The 23,150-nt window shown below is 45.7% G+C and overlaps 1 protein-coding gene across 2 annotated transcripts in view; it reads left to right on the top strand.

Moving 5' to 3' along the window:
- Positions 1 to 10,801: 10,801 nt before the first annotated feature.
- FCHSD2 (FCH and double SH3 domains 2) overlaps positions 10,802 to 23,150 on the top strand; it is a 1,767,327-nt gene continuing 1,754,978 nt past the window's right edge. For both annotated transcript variants that reach the window (XM_069640094.1, XM_069640093.1), the window contains exons 1-2: positions 10,802 to 11,176; positions 20,217 to 20,314. In XM_069640094.1, coding sequence (XP_069496195.1) covers positions 11,156 to 11,176; positions 20,217 to 20,314 — 119 coding nt within the window. In that variant the 5' untranslated portion in view covers positions 10,802 to 11,155. The remainder of the gene's footprint in view (positions 11,177 to 20,216; positions 20,315 to 23,150) is intronic.

Here is a 23,150-nt window from a genome sequence, read left to right as displayed (position 1 = left end):
TCCACAGTAGGGCATGGAAGGAACATTTTCATCATTTGTGTTTAGTCACTAGAGCACTAACACAGGCAGGGCTCACTTGGCTCAATCAGCTGTCAAGTATCTTGGATTTTTTGTTGGCAATGGATTAGTTCAGCCCCAGACTGAAAAAGCATAAGCAGTCAAGGAAGCACAAATACCAAAAACAAACAAAGACCTAAGAGCTTTTTTGAGCCTAGTGGTGTACTATAGGTGGTGTATCCCCAGTTATTCATCTATCACGTCTTGCCTCACTGACAAACTCAAAAACACTGAGTACCAGATGCAAAAATAAAAAGAGGAAGACCAATTGTTTTTTAAACAGGGAGATAATTTTACAGACGGCCGCTTCTGTCGTGTCTCGCCTGCACTGATGGTCTCTTTGGCATTGGTGGCGCTGTGTTGCATCTCTAACCTACAGCCTTCCCAACATGGCGCCGAGAACGGCAGGCATCCAAGATGGACCCACAGCCCAGACTCCGCCCCCACCTTCAGCAAGTATTCATCTTGTGGTGTGCACAGAGCAGCGGTGCGTTGCTACTCCGTCCCTTGGCTACGCTCGTATGTCTGTATACCTTTCTAGTGGATCCCAACAGTTCACATTGTGTAACCTTCCTTTACTAACTTTGCACAATTAGAAAAATATCCTCCTGCGGTAGCGAGTCTCTTAACACTCGTTCCTGGTTCCGCCAGACTGTATACAACTTGGTGACCACGCCCCTCCCGGTACGTTTCTCTCTATTCTTATCCTTCACTTGTTTTCGACGCAGCTTAGTTCTGACCTCCTCTGCTTTCCAACTCACATACATACCTCAGTGCTTCCACGGCTCCTCGGATCAAGCCGTATTTTCATCAAAGCGCCTTGCCCGTCTCCCATTCCAGCCACGACAGGTGCGCCTCACAAATTCCTGCATAGCTCCCATCATGGTAGGCTTCCTTTAAGATCATATGAGCCTCCACTCTGCACACACTCGATTCCTAGCATACTGGTACTAACCACTCTCCTATCTACATAAAGTCTTCACCCAGGTCTTCGTTCCCTCCTATCTGTAGACTCCTGCAAGCAGTCTCTTTCTCTAAGGCTATTGACATCAGACAAAGGGTAATCATTTGCTGTAAATAGATATAGAGTACAGGATTTGCTTAAACTGCCCTAACGTTTCCCTTTGCAGTCCAGTTCTACATGAAATACCCTGAGACTACCCACATTTGAAGTTCATCACTATCCACATCTGAAGTCTATCCGTGCATCCAGAGTGAAGACAATCTGCTCATCAACCCTATCCAGCCCGGGCTATTCTGTCCTGGGGCTGGGCAGGGTGACTAGGTTGACTTGATTCATATAATCCAGTCTGCTGTGACTGCTCCAGGTTGGTGCCTTTTCTAATCTTTCAATTTGGACTGTATTGGGACTGCAATTATCACAGCTTCACACATTGGGTAAGGGGCAGTTCTGTCACAAGATCTTGATGGTATTGAGCACATTAGTGGGGAATTGACATTAGTGGGGAATTGTTTCCCTGGGAAAATAATTAAGCCACTATTGAATTAGAGGTCTTGGCAATATAATGGGCAATACCCTATCTTAAGTATTACCTTAAGGGAAGGAAATGTAAGTCACAGATCATGTTCCATTGATCTGGATGAGTCTTCACAAAGACACCAACGCTTAGTAATGTGCTGGTCCTTAAATCTACAGCCCTATTGTTTTACAGAAGAACACCAGAAAGAAAAATAACAAGGTAATGTAGACCTCCTTTCCAATTTTCCAATAGGTGCTGCACGAACCAGCAGCATTAGGGGAAGAGTATGTGATGAATCCGGTGGAATCTTCACTGATTCTCCGGCTGTAACCTTCTCTCATGTGACAGGGGGACGGCAGCCGCTACCTGTTCCTGACCCTGGGGGTGCCAATATGAGGGAGGATCACATGGTAGGAGACAGCCTTCGGGGAGATGTCACCACTCCATCGAGTGAGACATGGTATCCCCAATTTTCCGTTGAGAATAACCTCCCCATGTCTGAGACCCTTATGGCTTATTGCCATGTTTCCAATCCTTTTCCCATGATGAACAGAGAAACCCCTTTAGTCAAATCTGTGAACCAACTTGGCCAATCTGATGCAATCACCTTTTTCAGTTCCACTTGTCAGTCCATCACAAATGACTTGCCATCAAAACCTTTTAAAAATGCTCATCCAAGTTCCATAACTCAATCATTTACAACGGTCTTATGTTCCCACGATTCACAAGTTACTGAGACGAAGTAGAGGAGGGATTGAGCAATATGGAGCAAGAGACACTGTGAACCCAGTGAGCGCACTAGTGTTTCCTGGCACACACCTGTACCCGGGAAATGCAATTAGCCCAAACAGAGAATGGGAGGCAGCTGCTGTGGCGACTGGCGAGAGAGAGTTGCACCTCTCTGCATGGAGAAGAGGGTTGAGAAGCCAGAACCGGTGTGGTGGGGCGAGGCTGCACACCACCGGAAGAAGGAACTGCTAAGCAAAGTGCCACTGTAAGAACACCAGGAGCCGGTGAAGAACTACTGGGCGTTTGCAGATGGAGAAGAGCAGCATTCTGCTTACCGGAGCTGGGAGAACAGTAGGCGTGTCGAGTGGAAGATGCAGAGAACTGGCGAACGAAGGAAAACAGGCCGTGAGAAGGAAGCAGAAGGGAATCCTTCACCAGCTACCTACCTATGCCGACAGAAACCGGTGAGTCCTCCTGAGAGCAACATGGACACCAGGAGTATCGGCGAACACCCAGAGTGCCAACAAATGAAAGTTGCTTACCTGAGAGAGAGCAGAGAAATGGACATAGTGAAACAAGGGAAATTAAGTCTCAAATAAACCCTTTGCTAATGTGTACATGTACACAGTGCCAATACAAAGAGAACAGAAGGAAGATAATATATCATGCAGATACATTATCCAATACATGCAGCTTTTGGAGTGGGTAGAAAACCCAAAGAAGCAGAAGTCCTAACAGGGTATAGACCAGGTAGTCACAAGTATGTGGACATTTGAAGTCCTGCCAGGAGAGTACACCATGCAATATGAAGTGTGTGAAGCAGTGGTCCTGGCAGGGGAGTACATCAAGCAATTTCAAGTGTGTAAAGCGAATGTCCTAAGAGGGGAGTATAGCAGACAGTTCAAAAGGATTATGTAAAGCACATTTGTGTGTGCAAGGGTTATACTTGGCAAAGAAGGGCCCAACAAACTGTGTTGAAAAAAACGCCCATGGAATAAAGAAGAATCCAGGGGAAGGGAACTACCCTCTGGAACCAAGATCTTTATGAACACTTTTTCCAAACACATCAAGGTTAAAGACAACTCCCTTTTTCCCCTTAAGAGTCGAGTTTGTAGTGTGAGGGTCAGAATAGAAGGTTGGACACAGGAAAGTTTTGTTTTTGACATCCTGACATGAACAGAGCCTTAGTTTTTGTTTGTATAGGAAATGTCCTCGTAGAGCAGGGTCAGAGAGGCTTTTTCTCAACCCCTTTTATTTTCAACAAAAGTCTTTAACCAAAAACATGGAAAACTTGTGTCTGACTCTCATTTCTGACTCATCACAAAGGACACCCCTCCATTAACCTCTTCGATCTTTGGCTTACCAGCACCCTGATCCCCCCTCACGCCGACTAGACGCACCTCTCAGAGATAAGGCCCCAATGAAGTGGGACACACCCTCGTTCAAATCCCTTAAAACCCTCAAGCATCTCCTAGAGCGAACTTGAAGGACAACCCCCACACCTCAAAACAAAACTGCCTTTGCAAGAATGAATAGGGCCTAACTGAATGTAATGAGAGCGAAAAAACCTTCTACATAAACCAAATCTCTAACTCCAATAACACAAGCAATGGACTCCACAAACTCATTGATGAATCCAAGACTCTGAGCTGCTCAACAGCCCCCTCAACACACACACAATCTTTCTGCGACACACTATCTGACCAATTTCACAACATTGCTATTGATAGACAGTGCTCTATCCTCTCCAAACTAGCTTTGGTCAGCCTCCCTTTTTCCCAGCCTCTATCCTGTCCTATTCCCCTCACCCAAAACAAAAGAGGTGATGGTTGGAAGGTTTAGAATAAATCTCAACCTCTGGCATTGCTCTGGGCAACCCTCCAGACCATCGTTCTTCGCCTGCCAAGCCATTACAAAAGGGGAAAGACCACATGCATATCAGGCTTGGTCCCACCCCCAAAGGGGTAGTCCAGCCCGAACTGCTAGGTCACATCCCTTCTGCACGAGACCACAAGCATCCCCAGACATGTTTCAACCTTGTTGGGCATCATCAGTGAGGAGTAGCTTGGGTCTCTAGGCCCAGCAGGCACGGGACCCACGTCTGGGAATACCTGTCCCACTCGGGGTGACAAAAGCAAAACAAAAGAGGTGATGGTTGGAAGGTTTAGAATAAATCTCAACCTCTGGCATTGCTCTGGGCAACCCTCCAGACCATCGTTCTTCGCCTGCCAAGCCATGACAAAAGGGGAAAGACCACATGCAAATCAGGCTTGGTCCCACCCCCAAAGGGGTAGTCCAGCCCGAACTGCTAGGTCACATCCCTTCTGCACGAGACCACAAGCATCCCCAGACATGTTTCAACCTTGTTGGGCATCATCAGTGAGGAGTAGCTTGGGTCTCTCACCCGACCACTCATCCAGTCCTCTGCTCGTTCACACCCATTTCCCTCTCTGAACTCCTCAAACTCCTAGCACTAAGCCAGCTCTCAGGCTCCCTGGAGATTCCAGTCCTGCTGCACTTCTTTAAAAAATCTTATCTACAATGTTTGCTGGCAACGTTGCTTGGACCATTATTAACAATTCTCTCTCATCTGTTATATTCCCGGAGGCCTTCAAAACCTCCTTTGTCAAGCCCCTTCTCAAAATAACTTTTCTCCACACCCTGCCTTCCTTCAAACTACCGACGTATCTTTAACACCTGCTTCATTGCTAAACTCCTAAACTGCACTGCTTACAAGCAACTCTGCCTATTGTAAGGCACTCATGGTGAACACAGTAAAGACAGACACAAGTGATCACAGTTCAAGGGTGTTTATTAAACTGTACAAATGGATGAGAAAAACGCCTAACCAAAACCTAAATCTAAGATGGGAGCAAGCTACGACCGTCAAAATAAAAATAAGGCAGTCCTAGTGGCGTCTTGTCAAAAAAAAGGGTCTATAAAAAAATAATTAAAAAAAATCTATTACCAGTCCTTACTACTAATTACAAAAGAGTGTGGGATAATGTTTGCAAAAAAAGAAAGAAATGTTCACAAATAATAGGTCAGGATGTTATGGCCGGGGTCTCCCTTCCCTATGTTTTCTAGCACAGGACAAAGGAGGAACTCTCCAGCACAGCACACTCCTGGGCTTCTCCTATACGAGGTTACAGTTAATTTCAACTTTATCAGGCATCTTCTGTATCCAAGATTGTTTCATGCAAAGTCTCTTACTTCAGAGGGCCTGATGCTTCGAAACTGATCAAACAAAAGTTCCTATTAATTTCTCTTTACCTTGGGCGATTACTTTTCACCCGTGGATCCCCCTCAGCCGGGCTCTGATCTGTTTCTGTTCGTTAGTCTCCCTCAGTCAGGTTCAGACCAACCAATAGCTTATCCAGCGCCCAGTCAGGCTTTCTCTCAGCCACAGTCAGGCTTTCTTTTAGCCCCCAGTCAGGCTTCACAGTTCATTCGACGTTCCCCTCTGCCGGTTTCAAACGCCAGTTTCACACCACCATGTAGTTCATGCAGCCTTTTCCAAAATGTGGGATTCCCTTATTCTCTTCCCTTAGATTTTCTCCTCATGTGTTGTATTTCAAAAGCCTTAATGTCTTTTTAAACAAGTAGCATATTCACTTAGGTCCCCCTCGGCCGGGCTCAGACCATCCAATAGCACTTGTCAACTTTCACTTACAGAGACTTCCGAAGGGCGATCATGTCTCGCTGGGTCCCTCTGTTTTTCACAGTTACAGTTCAGAACATGTAACAATGCATCAAAGACTTTCGATTGTACCAGGGATTTGACTGAACCTGATATGACCACCTTGACACTTTTGTCGGCCGCCGCTGGGGCTTTCTGGTATCCACGGATTATACCTTTGATCTTTCAATATTGCCACTGTAACCTCGAGTTTAACACAGTCCGGCTTTTTTCTGGTTCTTTCCACTCACCAGCTGTGCTGAACTCGCAGGCATTTCTTTTGCCGCTGGAATCAAGGACAGTGCCAAGATGGCAACCTCATCTCCCCGCCCTGGCTATCAGTGCGGGAAGGTTCTATGTACCGCTGACATCCGCCACACCATCCGCCAGCTGCGATTCCCGATCTTATGTTTCTTTGTATGGAGGTTTCGCGTGTCTGGGTTGAAAAGGGCAAGGGCAATTTCCTCCTTGACGTCCCTTCAGGTCACGCTGTCTTTCTCCTCCGTTTGAACTGCCGCCTTGGAATCACTGCTTCCTTGTACGTTCCACCTTGCTCATAGTGTGCTCTCGTGAAACTTCAATCGCATGTAGTCCCAAACGATTGAGTTCCCGACAAACTGGTGAATGTACATTGCCAAACTCTCTCGTTCCATTATATCTTAAATGAACCTACATGCGTTAGTTTTGCTAAAAACATGCCGCTGGGGTTTGCCATTTTTCTACCGCTCCATTTGTGTGCCACCTTCTTAATTTGTCCTATGGCACTGGATTGCATAGATGGAGTTCATCTAGTTGAAACTTCAAAAAGCCAACCCATGAGTGAATCCCTTCTGGCATTGGTCATTTTCCAATAGAATTTTGAACAATTCAGCTCAACTCTCTCCTTTATTGGAACTACCTTGAATTCCAGATATGGAACTTCAGTAGATGTATATGGGGGCAACTTTAGCAATTTCTTCAAAATACCCAATTCCAATCTGCTAATCTCGGTTAGTAGACCCAAAGCCCAGATCTCGCTCGCATAAAGGACCACTGGCAAGATCTTAGTTAGGTACAAATGAATCAGAATATCAATGGAATAGCCTCCCCCTTTATGAGCAAAGGAACCGATTCCACCTGTTAGTTGTGCCATTATGATCCTCAGTTTATCCAGGTGTCCCGACCTTTAAGATGACAGTCCACAGTCACTCCCAGATAGGGGTTATTAGTAACCTCTTCTACTATTTTCCATCCAGCTTCCATTTGTAGTGACTAGACCTTTTGCCAGGTTTGTTAAAAACCATGATCTTAGTCTTAGTGGAGTTTACTTTCAATGAGATGGTGGTGGAGTACGTGAAGAGGTTACTTAAAGCAGCATGTAAGCCTCCGGGGGTCAGATCTAATAAGACAAGATCATCGGCATATCCCAACTACTGTAGGAGGTGGTCTCCCAGTTTTGGCAGGATACATTTGTGTCTCGCTAGGGCACTGCCCATATCAGATAAATATTGAACATCATGGGGGCTAAAATGCACCCCTGCTTGACCCCTCCTGTGTCCCAATCCAACTGGTCCCCCCCGCCCCACGCCCCTCGATTTGCACCTCGACTTTTGTATGCTGTGTAACATTACTATCATCTTGAGCAAAACCAATGGGATGCTCCAGCTGGCTAACTTCCCCCACAATCAGATTCTCACAACAGTGTCTAATTGCTGCGCTATAATCAGTAAACGCACCATACACTGGTCTTCCATGAATAAGACATGCTTGTTGGACAGTTGTTACCAATGCCAGTCCATTCATGGTAGTGGATCATCCTTTACGGTAGCCACTTTGATTCAGTGGGATTATGCTACTATTGTCAGCCCACATCTGCAACTCTTCCAGCAGTAGGATGCATTACAATAGCCTGTTCATGATGCCTAGACCTATTACAGCGGTCCGACTAGTGGGCCTAGTGGACTCCCTCACATGGATAACCTGACCAAACAATGGTGCAATAACAAAGCTCCATCCGAGCCTCAAGGTACGTATAAATGCAACACTTCAGTGGACATCTGCCACAGGCATGGCTATCCACACACATGCACCAGAATGCAGCAACGATCTACGACACATTCGGTCCAGCTGGGCACATAATACTTTTGCCTCCTTACCCCAGATTAAACGTCAACTTCTCTGCCATTATAATACAGTGACGACCTACGACAAAATTCAATGCAGCAGGGCACATAAAGAGTCTCCTGCACTCCCCCGGCCTCCCTCAGCACCTGTCCACATTCCTGGTATTTGGTTAGCAGAGCCCCGGCCAGCCCACCTAATTCCTTATCTTGGCCAAAATGCACACACACATGCTAAGCCTCTGAGAATTTTCCCATACTGTGGACTGCAGTCCCTGAGGGCGTTCCCACCACAAACTCGCTGAGACCATAGTAATTGGAGAAGGCGCTATATAAATGACGACTACAACAATGCTATTCCCTCTCGTCCATAGTGGCAACATTGAGCTCATTAACAAGGCAGTTGGTTCGTTTCTGATGGAATAGCAAGGCACATGCTGTGTTTTCCACGATGAAGGAGGTATTCACTACCACCCCTGTTTTGTAGCAACAAACCCGGAACTCCAATTCATTGTAGAGGCAGACACATCCGCAGTACAACTGGGGGCAGTTCTTTCGCAGCAATGTCCACATTCCCATCCTGTGGTGTTCCATTCACGCAAATTGACTGTGACCGAGCAAAAGTATATAGTAATGCAGAGGGACATGTTGGCCATAAAGGACGCTTTTCAGGAGTGGCGACACCACCTGTAGGGATCACAGCATCAAATACTTCAATATACCGACCAGCAAAATCTCCAGGCCTTGGCCTCCACCAAATGCACTAATGCCCACTAGGCACCTCTTCTTTTCATTATTAAATTTTTTGGTTGTATAACGAACTGGGGGTGTACATGGAAAAGCTGATGCTCTATCCCGCCACTGGCATTTGATAACCCGAACATGTTACTGGGAATTAAACTGTGCTACGCTGCAATCAGGCGGTTATGACAGAGATGGGGTAGGCGTTGGGGAAAGATTGCAGACCCTGCTGTTTTGCAGGGATATTTGTCAAAAAACCCAAAACAGGAAAATGATACTCCACCACCAGCTCAAAGATGATGTGCAAATGCCAGGTGTTCAGCTTTATAAATACTTGGTGACATAACATTCCTGCATGTGTTTCAAAGCCGTACTCCCACATTTGTGTCCCTCCACCATCTTGTGTACTTGTCTGCTTCTTGGAATCTGTTCCCCCCTCTGTTTCATCATCTTCCTGATTGGGTCTGTCACCTGTGTTATGCAGGCATTTACCCCCCCCCCAGAGTACTACAAAATGTGTGCCAAGGCTTTGAATTAATCTTAACCACTGAGAGTGCTCGGATAAACTTCCTGCCCCATCGTTTTCAAGCGGGTAGATGCAACTGCAAAACAGGATCGGCTATATGTAAATCAGCATTGGTACTGCCACAATTGGGAAAAGTCCAGGTTGAACTGTTACGCCACGTTTCCACTGCACGGAAACACTGCAGCTTCTGCTCCACCACCTTTGTGTGACATTGTGTTTGGCTTGATGGAAGCCATCAGAGTGCAAAGAAATGCGTGAGTATCACACTACATGTGTGACATTTGGCTGGCCTTTTGTTGGGGAGCAAGCAGCTTGGTCATATACTAACTCATAAAGGGAGCCAAGCGATAACCATGCATATCCTCAAGTTCTAGTTGTTGGTTCCTCACGCCGTATGTTCTTTGAATGATCTGTGTCTCAGCCTTCTTCTAGGCTTCAACTTCCTTCTGGTTGTATCCGTCACCTGGTTCAGACTGGGCTATAGGCCAATGCCCGAAACCAAAAACGCAAAATGCTAGTGTGCAGGAGAGTTGCTAGGTCTGGAAAAGACCTGGGGCTATGCTGATGTCGGCCCTAGCAAAGCCCCTGCTAGTGTGGGAAGTTTTTTGGGTCAACGTGGGCCAGTTTGATGAGTTACTTCTCTATGCGGCTAGCAGTTTTGACCATTGCTGCTGAATAAATATTCTTTAAATAGCACAATTGGGATCAAATTTTATCAACACACACCCCCTTGGGTACTATTCAAACAGTCTCTCACAAAAGGAATGAATTGCAGTTTGCAACTGTGGGCCACTTTTTCATTGGCGCCCAAGACCATTTTATGACCCACTACGACCCTGTCTGTCAACTACTGTCAAATGCACGCATTTGCGCCGCTCTCGGACACCTACTGAAGCCCAATTCCCTCCTTCATTACAAGTCTTCATCGCTTACGGTCTCTGCCCCACAGAATCCTCCCCCGCATTAACATATGTCCCGCCTCTTTGAGTAACCATCCCCGTGTCGCAGATCCGCCTCTGCGACCTTTTCTCCCTCATAATCTAGGCTTCACATTTCCTCAAGTCCGTTCCTTCCTCCAGCCGGCTCCGTGTTCCCAGCGCACGGCGTTCCCGAGCCAAAGTCCACATTCCCGGGGCCTTTGTCGCCTGCCCTTTCCTGGACCCTCCTCTTGGCCGCCCTTTGTCCCTCCTTGCCTTCAGCGGGCGGCCGTTCTCCTCCTCCTCAACGGTCCATCTCTCCTCCTCCGCGAGACCCAGCGCCGCCCTGTCGTGCTGTTTGTTGCATCGTCACTAGCCCCGCCCCCCGAAGCCCCGCCCTTTCCTCTCCTGAGGCCTGCAGCCATCTCTGTGGCCCGTCCTCCTAGGCCTCTAGTCCCGCCTCCAGGCTCCGTGTCCCTTCCTCCTCGCGCGATGTCGCCGCCCCCCTCCAGTCACTCCCCCCCCCCGCCTCCATCTCTCTCGGCCGCCCGCCTCCTCCCCCTTCTGACTGGGAGTCCCCTCCCCCCCCTGACTGTCTCCCCACTGCGCTGCTGTTATTCTCCGGCCCTCTCTGTGTGCTGCGGAGGGTCTCTTGTCCTCCTCCCTCTCCCCGCCGCCGCCTGCAGTGTCCGCTCTGTGTATGGAGGAGGCACGGGCGGGCCTATGTCGGGGATGCTGCTGAGGCGGGTAGAGCGCCTACGGACTTGGCGGCAACAGTAGAGCAACTCTACCCGTGCCGGCCCGCTCTAAAGCGGGGCCTGGGTTCTCTTCACTCCCCGCGTGTGGGGTGGGTGGGCAGAGCAGCGCCAGCGGCCTCTCTTGACTATCTAGGGATTTATGGTTCTCCTCGGACCCGCAGGATCACCATGCAGCCCCCGCCGAGAAAGGTGAGCCATGGAATCTCTCCTGCCTGCCTGCAATGCAAGCCCGGAATGTATGACAAGAACCTGCTCTCAGTCCCTAGAGCTTGCCGCCTGTCTCCAAAAGCTACAACCTGCCCACATAACCTGCCCCCCTGAAACTACAGTCTTGGCTCTGATCCTGCCGGAGAGCCTGTAGCCGGTCCCAACAAACTGCAACATTACCCAAAAGCATTGCATGCAGCCTGTCATCAGTCCCCAGATTCGGCAGCTTGTACCCAGAAACTTCAGTCTGTGTTTTGAAACAGAAGCCTGCTCCTTGGCCCTAACTCTATAACTGAAGCTTCCAGTCTGTCAGCAGAAGCTGCACACTGCCCCCAGAAACTACAACCAGCACCAAGTGTCTGCAGTCTATTCCTAGAATCCTGGCCCCCTTCGTAGAGCCAGCATTCTGCATCAGAGACTGACTGCGCCCTGACAACCAGTGCTTCGGGGCGTCCTCACTGGACGAATCCTGCAGCATAGTTGTTGGGGGCCCTGATGATTCATGCATGCTGTAGCCTTCAGGGATTCCGCAGTCTTCTGACCCTCCAGGGGACTCTGCATACTTGCTATCTACTGCAGCTTTGGAATACGGAGGTGTGGAGGGTCTCTGCAGCCTGAATTCACATTGCAGAGCCTCCACACCTTGCTGCATTCGAGTTTATGCACCCTTTAGATAGCGAGCATTGGGGGTTTCTGCATCCTGCATCCTTCATATTTTAGTATCCTTTGCATCTGTGTCCGCTTTCAGTGCCTATTCCTTCAGCGCCTGAGGGATTGGGGATTTTCAGTTCTGTAAATCCAGTGGGGTTAATTCCCCTGAGATCCTGACGATTCAGTAATTATGTAGGATGCACATAAGATCAGGTTCACTGAGTCCTCGGGGTCCCTTTCCTTCATATCACTTAACGTATTCCCTAGAGTGGGTTAAAAGTCAGAAGCCTGTGTCCCCGGGGTTTATGCAGCACGCATTATCGATGCGTTATTGTGTGTACAGAATGCTAGAGTTGCAAAAAACACGTGGTTTCTTTTTAAATGAATAGTAGTAGCAGTGCTACGGCGCATTCCCGACGTACAGCACACGTTTACAATGTATATATCCTTTGAGTCAGCACTCGTCCTGACCGGCGATACGTTGGGGTAATTTGCTTGGATGCAGGATGATAATATGGAAAGTGCCCCGCCCCCGACATAGATGCAGTCACACTGACACTTGAGGTGTTCTGCTCATGCCACCACGTTTTCTTGTGCAGGGCACTCCTTCTTGCAACTTATGCTCCGCTGGAAAGGCTGGCGTATTCATGGCAAGCTCTGTTGTGTAAAAATAGAATGCTCCGTTATCATCGCCATTAGATGTGCTTGCTTGGCTTCGATTTCATGCTCTTTCTAAAAAGGGGGAAACCCGCAAGTATGTTTACAGCTTATTCGATTGTACAGCAGTGAACTTTTCCCCTAACAATCCTATCCCCAGTCTACCACCACCAGATAGCTAAAACGTGACCCTATGGATTCTTACAACAGTGGGCTGGAGTAAGCCATGCCACCATCAGTATTTTTATTTGTTTTATTTTTTATATTTGTAAAGCGCACAAAGCAGCCCTTGGGCGACATGACGCGGTTGCATGCAAATCTTAGTTAAATGACAAAATCAGTAGGTGTGAAAGTAATATGGCAGAGCCGCCCATAAGATGGAGACGCCCCCGCCCTATCCACCAAGACTGACTGGGCAATGAATTCCAGTGATCGCTTTAATTTTTGCTAAAATTTCCTTCCTCAAGAGTTGTACTAGAAACTGTACAGCCCAACGTTGGCAATGCATGTTTCTTAGGCAGGCCACTAACGCATTGGTGTTATTTTTACACGTTGCCTGTCCATTCTTGTCAGTAGTTGCTAACACTTACAACAACCTTCCACTCATTACACTTCTGGTGGGTCCTTATTTGGACACTGCTGGTTGCTGTTGGAGGCCATACTTCACTTGATTGTCAGATCTTGCTGGGCTGCCTATGTTGTGCTAGGTTTTTATAAAGAGCAATCCTAGCCAGGAAGCAAGAGTGTTGTACACTAGTTGAGAGTTGGCTAGTTTTGCTCTATGAATGATAATAGGAGGTTAATTGTGGTTGGCGCTTTGTGATGTAGGACCTGGCTGAAGAACTGCTTGCATACCTGTGTATCCTATTGCACAAAAGCACTTGCCCGATTAAATAACATTTGTATATACGGTTTACATCCCAAATAGGTAACAGAGCCCTATGATAATGAATACTTCCATACCAAGAGCAGGGTAATTATCTCAGGATAATTACCCTTGCCCCCAAAGTTATTGCCCAGGGTGAATCCGAGGGTTAGAAGATAATTCTAAAGCTATTGGCACATAGAAATATGTAACTAAAAAGGCATGTATTTTTATTGCTGGGAAAAGAAAAGAGAACACACAAGTAGATTGTAATGTTAATTTGATGCACATGTACTTAAGTACCAATAAACGTTACATATTTTGCGTTTCGTTGCTGTTCGTTTGGGGAATTGGACTGCACATGCTCCTTCCTGCCTTTAAACAGCCGAAAGACATTGTTTCTGTGCTACTTGTCGGGCAGAAAGTTTGGAATGATGTCTATATTGGTGATTATGAACTGTGTTCTCATTGGCTGAGAGGAGAGAGGTAATGAAATCCATATGCAATGGCAGTAATATTAGCGGTCTTATTGGTACTCAGTTTATTAGCTCATTAAGGCTCAGACTGGTTGTATACGAATTGACCGTTTCACAACTGAACAAATTGACAGTTGACCGAATTTAACGTGTGACCTGCTGGCTAGAAACCGATTTCCCTGGCTCATGGCCGTTGATTTTGCATTTCCCTGTTATATACTTGAGATTTCCAGCGAGCACTGAAACACTGTTACCTGACGCTGCTTACTTCTTCCATGGTATCAGAAAGCACTATCACTGGAGAATGCTTTTTACCACCACACGTTTTTATTTTCCCTCTTTTTAGATCAGCTTTCGATCTGATGTACGGCCTACCTTTACCCCTACTGATATAATTGTATTCCCTCTACCGCAATTCCATTGCATCTTACCAATTTGTTGGTTCTGTGCGTTCCAATCTTTTTCTTGCCTCTGTCCACTTTTTGCCCTGTTTTCCTTTCTGCTTCTTCCACTGTCTGAAGGCTGGTTACCCCGGATAGTGGCATGATACATTTCCTCTGACAAGGTATTACATTGGTGATAGACGTAGAATAACAGTTTTCGAACATAAAACATTCCAACAATGGGCGATTTAACAAAGCAAGCCTTAATAATGACTGACCTGACCCTCTTACCTCTGTCTCACAGGCCCGTCTTAAAGATTCATGTATCAGTCCAATACCGTGTTAATCTTACATTTTTATTAACTCTTGTAACGATGTCTTATGGTTCCTGCTACCTCCCATTGTTCCTAATGTTAATTGTGCCAATTTCGGATGCGCCCACTTTGAAATTTCTTCATTAACTCCAATAGTTGAAGGAAGCCTACTTGACTGATGAGCTCTGTATCTGGCGATATCAAGACAATTTGTAGGGTAATCGCTAAAAGATTAATTGAACAGAAAAGGCAGTTTCTTTCTTCATTTTTTGTGTGCTAAAAGTGCTTTTGGTGTAAAGTAGTTTGCGGTTGGCATTTGGAGGTGGCTGTTGTAGCGGTGGCTTATTTGCCATATTGATGCATATAAGTGCAAATCCCATTGAAGAGCTGCCTGCCCTCACTTTGAAAGAAAATCATTAATTCCTCCTGAAATGTTCTTAACCTGTTCCCTCAACGCAGAAGCACCTGTAACTGCAGGAGGCCATATAGGTCCATAACTGGGAAAACCAAATATCATCGCTTTGCGACACTGATTTTTTAAAATTGATTTCTGTCGTAAAGGGGTCCATATCATATTGCTTTTTAGAGATGTAACAAAGCGCACGTTTGTATTCATGGCCCGAGTACTCTATGGTAACTACAAATGTAGTGCATTCCAAATGAGAGCATGTTTTATTAATTGTCAAGAAACCTTGGGCTAAGGTGTTGCATTTAGTAATATAGTGTATACAGTTGGATTTGGCACCTGAAGACTAGACCACTGTTCATTGTTGCACCTGTGTATTAGTACAACAAACGCACAAAGATTGAAAGGTATGAAATATCTCGCCTTGTTGGTCCTGATGACTGATCATTTTCTCAATTTGAATTCCTCAAAGACTGTGTTTCTTCCCTTATTTAATCTCTTTGAAGCTCTCCCTTGGTACCTGGAATGCTGCTTTGGCCTATGGAGGTGTAGTCTACCACCTTCCTGCTACCCCTTTAACGTCTCTAACCTTTACCTTCTATGCCCACTTGACATCAGAAATTGGTAACTGCTGCCTAGTTCCATCTTTTTGCTATTCCGTCTGTGGTCTCTTTCCCAGATCTCCAGACACTTGCGTCAGGCCCTACTTCTTTGTAGGATTGATCCTAGGGTATGGGGGGGCATTGTCTTGCTTGGTGAGCATAACTAGCCCCTCATTCCACAGAGACAGTGTTCCATGCGGCTCGTAGTTGGGTCACATTAATTCAACCAGAATCCATTCGTACTGAAATAGTTGCATTGGCTCCCTCTTCTGGCTTTCCTACAATTCAAGCGAACATGCTTAGCATATGAAACCATGTGTGCTGGCACTCCCAGCTATGTGGCCGATAGATTGATCATCTCATGGGAGTCCCGGGAGCTCACAAGTTGTGTACCAGTGTTGTGAGAGGGTTTTTGTTGGGAACCCTGTCGGTCCTGGCGCCAGATTTGTAGAGGTGATTCTCACAAGGCTTGTGCGTGGATTGATGAGAATGACGAGTCATACCACTGAGATAAGTTGTGCAGTGGTTTTTATTAGTATGGATATGCTATTTTTCCATAAGCAAAGCCAACAGGTCAAGGCTGTGGCATAGTGCGCGAGTGAAGTTCCAAGTGATTTTTGTGGTGAGTGGTGATTATGCGTGAATGGTGATGGAAATCGTGACAAGGTATATCATGTATCAATTGATGTGATTATATTTACAATACATTTTTACACAATTATATAGTGCCCACATGTAAAATTGTTAATATTGTATACATTTCGAGTTTAAGGACAGCAATACATTTTTACACAATTATATAGTGCCCGCATGTAAAATTGTTAATATTGTATACATTTCGAGTTTAAGGACAGCAACAGTACATATACAATACATATACAGTTTCAAAAGATTGAAGGCCCTGTTGAGAAAGGGCGATGTAGGAGCACCAAGGAGCAAGGAGAAGTGGAGAGGTTAGATATAGGTACGTTTTGCATGATGGAGGTTGATGCTTAATAGTAACAGGTTCTTACTGTGCAAAACAGAGGGGGGGGTCTGGGAAACTCTCTACCAGCACGAACACAGCCCATCAACTTTTTCTTGGGTGGACGGCCCCTGGGAGAGTCTCAACCAAGTCTTTAAAGACTGATATGCAGGGATATTTCCTCTCTGTGAAAGGGACCGTGAGCTAAAGACTTGGTAGAGTCTCTCCCAGGGGTTATTCACCCAAGAACAGGTCATTGGGCTGTGTTCGTGCTGGTAGTGAGATTCCCAGACCCCCCCTTGGTTTTGCATAAATTAACTTAGGGTCTCACCCTAAGTTACCAGGGCGATCCAGACGTGGACCCCTGGCTCACTGTATTTAGAGAGGCACAGCTTCACTTCACTGATGATGCCCAACAAGGCTGAAACACGTGTATGGAGTTGCTGTTGGTACTCTTGTTCAGAGGAGAACTGCCTAGCATTTCGGTGCTGGACTGCCCCTGGGCAGGACAAAGACTGATATGCCGGGATATTTCTTCTCTGTGAAAGGGACAGTGAGCTTAAGACTTTGTAGAGTCTCTCCCAGGGGTTATTCACCCAAGACCAGGTCATTGGGCTGTGTTCGTGCTGGTAGAGAGATTCCCAGGCCCCCCTTTGTTTTGCAGGTTCGTACTGTGGTCTGTATGTGGTAATGGAATCCTGTATAAGGGATTTGGAGCGCAGCTAAAAATTGGGAGAGAAAGGATTTAGGTAAACCGAGGGTAATGCTGTCCCCAGGGTGCTGAGTGTATGTCCCTGTGTGGTTTAACCATAATACAAGGACTAGGCCAGCTGGCTGTGGCTACCCATGCGTCAATCAGAGTTAATGTGTCCCTGCCGGGAGTGGGCAGTGGTCAGGGGGGCTGGATTGGCCGTCTTGAGTTAAGGAGGGCCCGCGTGTGCACATGAGGGGTTAGCAATATCATTCTAGATGGTGTGTACTGCATGCTTTGCTCGGTGGACCGCAACTGCGTAACCAAGAGATTGTTAATTGGTTACGTTCATTATATGCATGCTGTATGAATTGTGAGAGAGTGCTGGGGCCAGGGTTGCTGTTTATGGCCGCCAATTCCAAACTAAGGCATCATGAATATATAGAATTATAGACATTGCATATATTTACGTTGACAAATATATTACGAGTTTAAGTGTTTGTGGCCTGACCCAGCCGTGTAGCTCGAGAAATGGGGAGTGCGCTTGTAGATAATAAATATACGTTAGTCCGTGTATATGCTTGAGAAGGAAGAAATTAGTAGCAAGCTTTTAGACCATGAATGCACAGTTGTATGTTTATATGCTTGAGAAAAGCTGAACCCTCCCATCCCCCCCCACCATGCCTTAGCCATGCCGCTCATGCTGGCGGTTCACCCCAACTCCCGCTCTGGCTCACACAGCGACAACTGGCGCCAATTACTACACACTGCCACAGCGCCACTGATCAGCAAAGCTCCCACGTATTAGACTCTGCCACCTCTTATATCTACTACTCCAGACACCATTAAGCCAGGCTGATATTCACTGGTTTATGCAGGTGGACCACCTATGCACAGCCGCCAGCTCACCGCGCCTTCCTCCACCCCGTCCGTCCTCATTAATTAGACCTATTCCCCAGGACACAGATTGCGCCCGACAGCGTGGTAACCCGCCCAGCGGCCATAAACAGTGCCCAACAGGGGCGGGTGAATGCGCTGCCGGCATTTGTTTATAGAATAATGCCTCTTATCCGATGCAGATTCATGCGCTAGACACGACCGAGGCAACCCTGGCCCCAGCACTCTCTCTCTCACAATTCATACAACATGCACATACAGCATGCATATAATGAGTGTAACCAATTAACAAGCTGTTGGTTACACAGCTGTGGTCCACCGAGAAAAGCATTCAGCACACACCATCTAGGATGATAATGCTAACCCCTCATGTGCACACGTGGGTCGTCCTTAACTAAAGACGGCCAATCCAGCTGGCCTAGTCCTTGCACTTACGGTTAAACTACACAGGGGCATGCACCCTGGGGACAGTATTACCCTCTGTTTACCTAAATCCTTTCTCTCCAATTTTCTTATACAGGATCCCATAACCACATACAGGCCTCGGTAAGATTCTGTTTCTATTGAGCATTAACCTCCATCATGTAAGACTTGCCTATGTCTAACCTCTCCACTTCTCCTTGCTCCTCCTACATCGCCCTTCTTCAACGTGGCATTCAATCTGTTGAAACTGTATATGTATTGTATATGTACTGTTGATGTCCTTTAAACTAGAAATGTATACAATATTAACAATTTTACATGTGGTTACTATATAATTGTGTACAAATGCGTTGTAAATATAATCACGCCAATTGATACATGATATACGTTGTCACGATTTCCATCACCATTCACGCATGATCACCACTCGCCACAAAAATCGCTTGGGACCTCACCCGTGCACTATGCCACAGCCTTGACGTAGACCGTTTTGGGTCGAAACACATGTTGGCTTTGCTTATGGAAAAATAGCATATCCATATTAGTAAAAATCACTACACAACTAATCTCAGTGGTATGACTCATCATTCTCATGTGCTCCATGCACAAGCCTTAGGAGTATTGCCTCTACAAATCCAACGCCAGGACCGATGGGGTGCCCAAAACCCCCCTCTCACAACATATTTACAACACAGGGCAGCGTTGAGCACCGCCCTTTGGGAACCGTCAATCAGGCAGCAGGAAGAACTTCTAAAGAGACCACCAGATCAGTGCAGCGATCCAGCATCTCCTCTTGCTCTAGTCGCTCCATACCATGACTAATGTACAAGTTCAGAGCCTCGGGGCAGTTAAGCCTCTTTTCGTTCTCTTTCTGGCTCTGGGGTGAGTGCTTGGAATCCAGTTCTGCCTCTGTTTCTCATTATCCCCAATTTTCTTTTATTGCAGAAGTAGCCTAAGATTTAGCTCGGGTCCTTTTTAAATATAAATTAACTTTGGTTTGAAATGCATCTTTTATTTGTTTTACATAAATTACCAATGTGATTAAGATTCATTTTTGCAGGAAGCCCAAAAGGGCATCACGTGCGTAACGTCACATGCCATTATTTATATGCCACCAGTTGTCTTGGAGTCAAGATAACTGCTAAGTTAACCGGGCAGTATTGGGTACTACAGATAAAAGCCAAATGGCTCCCAGCAATTTCCATACCTGTAAACATTTTGATCTAGTGCCTGCACAGTAATAGAAAGTGAACGTTTTTATGTGGCGTTTGCACATATACCGTAAATGGCTCAATTTTGCACCTGTACCACAGCATAGCATAAACACTTTATTGATGTACCTGCAATTAAGTAAATGTTACTTTGTTATGCTATGAAGCTTTTATAGTGCATCAACAACACTGTAGTGGTCCTACTGCAACGTTCCCTTGTCTGAGAAAATGGTGCGTTGTGTCGCTTCTTGAGTAACTAGACCTTAATCTGTGGAGGAAGACTAATGGAGTTAACAAATTGTGAAGATACTATGTGCGTGTGGTAGATGGGGATATGGTTGTATAAACAGAGGTGTCTGTAATGATAGGCAGTACATTGCTTAAATTGCATTTGAGCACCCACGGACACATGCGTTTCATGACCAGACTAAGAGTTCATATGGACACAATGCAGTTAATAATAGCATCATCTGTCATTCTAGGTGAAAGTCACACAAGAGTTGAGAAACATACAGATCGATCAGATGACAAAGCTGCAGGCCAAGCACCAGGCGGAATGTGACCTTCTGGAAGACATGAGGTAAGATTACAGGCAAAAGCTGCAAAATGCTGTTGGGTTTTTCTCTTTTCGGGAGAACATTTAGTTTACCGGACTCCGGAAATTGACCCTGGAATTTCCTCCCTTGAATTTCCGGCATTTGGGCAGTTTGGAGGGCCAACACAGCTGGAAAGCATAACTGAAATTAATATTTCATGTGTTGGGCAAACAGAATGTTAACCTTCTGCCTATTTTTTTATTTAATGAGTTTTTTAAAAAAGTTTGACGAAACCAATTTGAAACTCAAGTACGTTTTGCCTGAGCAGGCAGTATGCGTGTGTCGTTCATTTGAAAATCAAAGAAGAAATGTTTTTCACAAGCTTTATCTCCTTTAAGTGAGGAAGCTACAAATTTGGCTGAACCGAACTAGGAGTAGAACATAATGTTCAGTATGGAAAAGGTCTTTTGCTCATTGTGGAGCATTCACATTTTTTAGTTTTTTCCCAGGTTACGTAGCATATGAACACAGGTGGGTCCTAAAAACTGTTTCATCATGTTTTGTTTCTTTGGGTGTACACTGTCGTGTTTGGTTGTCTGTGAATAGGTTTGTATTTACAAAATTTCCAATTTTAGTTTGTTAATTTTCGGTGTGAATTCTGGCGTGTTCCAGGAGTCTGAAGATTGTAGACCCTTTTTTCTTGGTCGTTTCTCATTTCAGTGTGTATGCGTTTTGTGTTTTGCTGCCGCTAGAAGGATGCGTGTTGGCATGTGTGGTGTGATCTTTCTTATGTGAGTGTAGGAGTGTTTGGGAAATATTTTGTATATGGTCAAGCTGGTCTTAAATGTAATTATTGGTTTCACCCTTAGTAGGCGCACACGTTGGCTAGTATTGCAAAACTGTGCTTACTGGCCCATTGTTTTCTATGTAAAAATTCTATGTATACTGTATCTTCTTAGTTCAATTTCCCGTTATGTTGATTTTATAGTCATCCTTTGTTCCGTTTTACAATGTTTACTCGAGAAAATGTGTTCGATGCCAATTTGCAGGAAGGTTCTTTTTTTTTAAACATTTCACTGCAAAGAAAGGGGGGGGGAGAACCCCACATCAACATCACCATGATATATATGCCTAAACCTTACCCCACCATCTACATTTACAGCAAAATGTGGAGAAAAAAAAACCTTGTGCAAATGGGCCTCGAACAAATGGGCCTGCCAGAAAATGGGCAAGACGTTGTCATTATTTTTACTGTATTCTTTACTGGTGCTGCATTTTCTGAATTTGGTTTATCTGTTCTTTGTCCAGTTTCTGCTGGAGAGGTGGAAGTTCTTGAAGGGTTTTTGATGAGATTGTTCCTGGAGCTGTTAGGTTCTGGTCACTCTGGTTATCAGCGAGATGGTGTCAGTTGAAGTCCATCTATTTTATTTCTTCCAATGGAGGTCTGGTTGCTGGGGAACATGAAGATTAGTTTATCATTGGCAGTTTTGTATGAACGCTTAAGCCAGTGTTTGGGAGTAGGTCATTGGGCGTCTTTAGGTATATATTGAAAAGATAAAATGTTGCTGTTCCTTATGATCGACCTGTGGTAGTGCTGAAAGTGTAGAAATTATCCATGCAGGCACAATTTGGGATGTCTGTTGACCGTTAACTCGCTTTTACTGAAGTCATAGAATCAATCGTTAGAGGTCCTATTGCAACACATGAATTTATGTTTTAAAGTATGCAAAGTTTTATCCATTGTCATAATTGCGCTTCTTGTCTAGTAACCAATTCATATTTCAGTCTCGTTTTTGTTGTTTTGGATATATATTGTTTTATAATGACAGATTAATGAAGTCATGGAATAACTGATCACAGTAACAGTTGAAGGATGCACCATGCATGAGGTGTCTTTTTTTTAAAGCAATGTTTGCGTTTTTGCAGGCGTCTGCACCCTTTTTCCCTCCCGATGTTTTGGACTACAACATAAATCGGCCAGCATAGTCAATGGTGAGGGATCATGGGAGTCGTAATACAAAACATCTGGAGAGTTGCAGGTTGCAGACCCCTGAACTAAGGCATCAGATTTTGTTGCATAGCCCCATTGATGGGATAGGGCACAACTCGGTCTTTTTCAGGTTACTGATGCATCTCACCCGTTGATGCAGTCCACACACAGCTTGATGGCAACAGTGTACCTCCCTGTCGAGTGTTTTTGCTGCGGGTGTTGACAAACCGGCACCTGCAACCTCTCCATTTTAAGAATAGACATACGTTTATCTAAATTCACCATGAACTGGCAGGTCCTGGAGAGCTGCTGGAGCACATTGCCCATGCATTCCACTCACCATTAGCTTTCTCAAGCCAGATTCCTGCTTGAGAAAGCTCTGAGTGAAACACTGGTGATCGGTGTCTCCACCGACTAACATGGGGTGTTTTTTAACGCAACCCATCTTTTCTTAAAATGTGTAGTGCGCGGGTGTTCAGAATGCAAGAGTTTCCGATGTATTTATTCTTCAATAAGGAAGTGTGGCTGAACGTTTGAATTTTTTTCACATTGAACCTAGTTACGCAGATTTTGTACAATTTCGACTGTGCCACAAGGGGCCACCTGGCATAATTTACATCAAGGGTACACTGATAAAGTAAGCTTCCCAAACGCGAATATAGGCCCAGGGAAGCTATGTCTCCTCTATACAAGGGTCATCTTCACGTGAGTAGGAGGATCTAGTATTTGAAATGCCTGGATGGCGTCCAAGAAAGTAAGACAAGCTGGTATGTAGGAAGACTGGTTTACTGCATTTGTCTTGGTCCAGCCCTCCACGTCATCCTCCCTCAGGCAGTATCATGCCTTTTGGATCTGCCACGTGCTGCACAGTGAAAAAATGATAGAAGTGG

Source organism: Ambystoma mexicanum, chromosome 7q, assembly GCF_040938575.1.
Source record: "Ambystoma mexicanum isolate Mex_15411 chromosome 7q, UKY_AmexF1_1, whole genome shotgun sequence".
Classification (NCBI taxonomy): domain Eukaryota; kingdom Metazoa; phylum Chordata; class Amphibia; order Caudata; family Ambystomatidae; genus Ambystoma; species Ambystoma mexicanum.
This window is presented reverse-complemented; position numbering and strand designations above follow the sequence as displayed.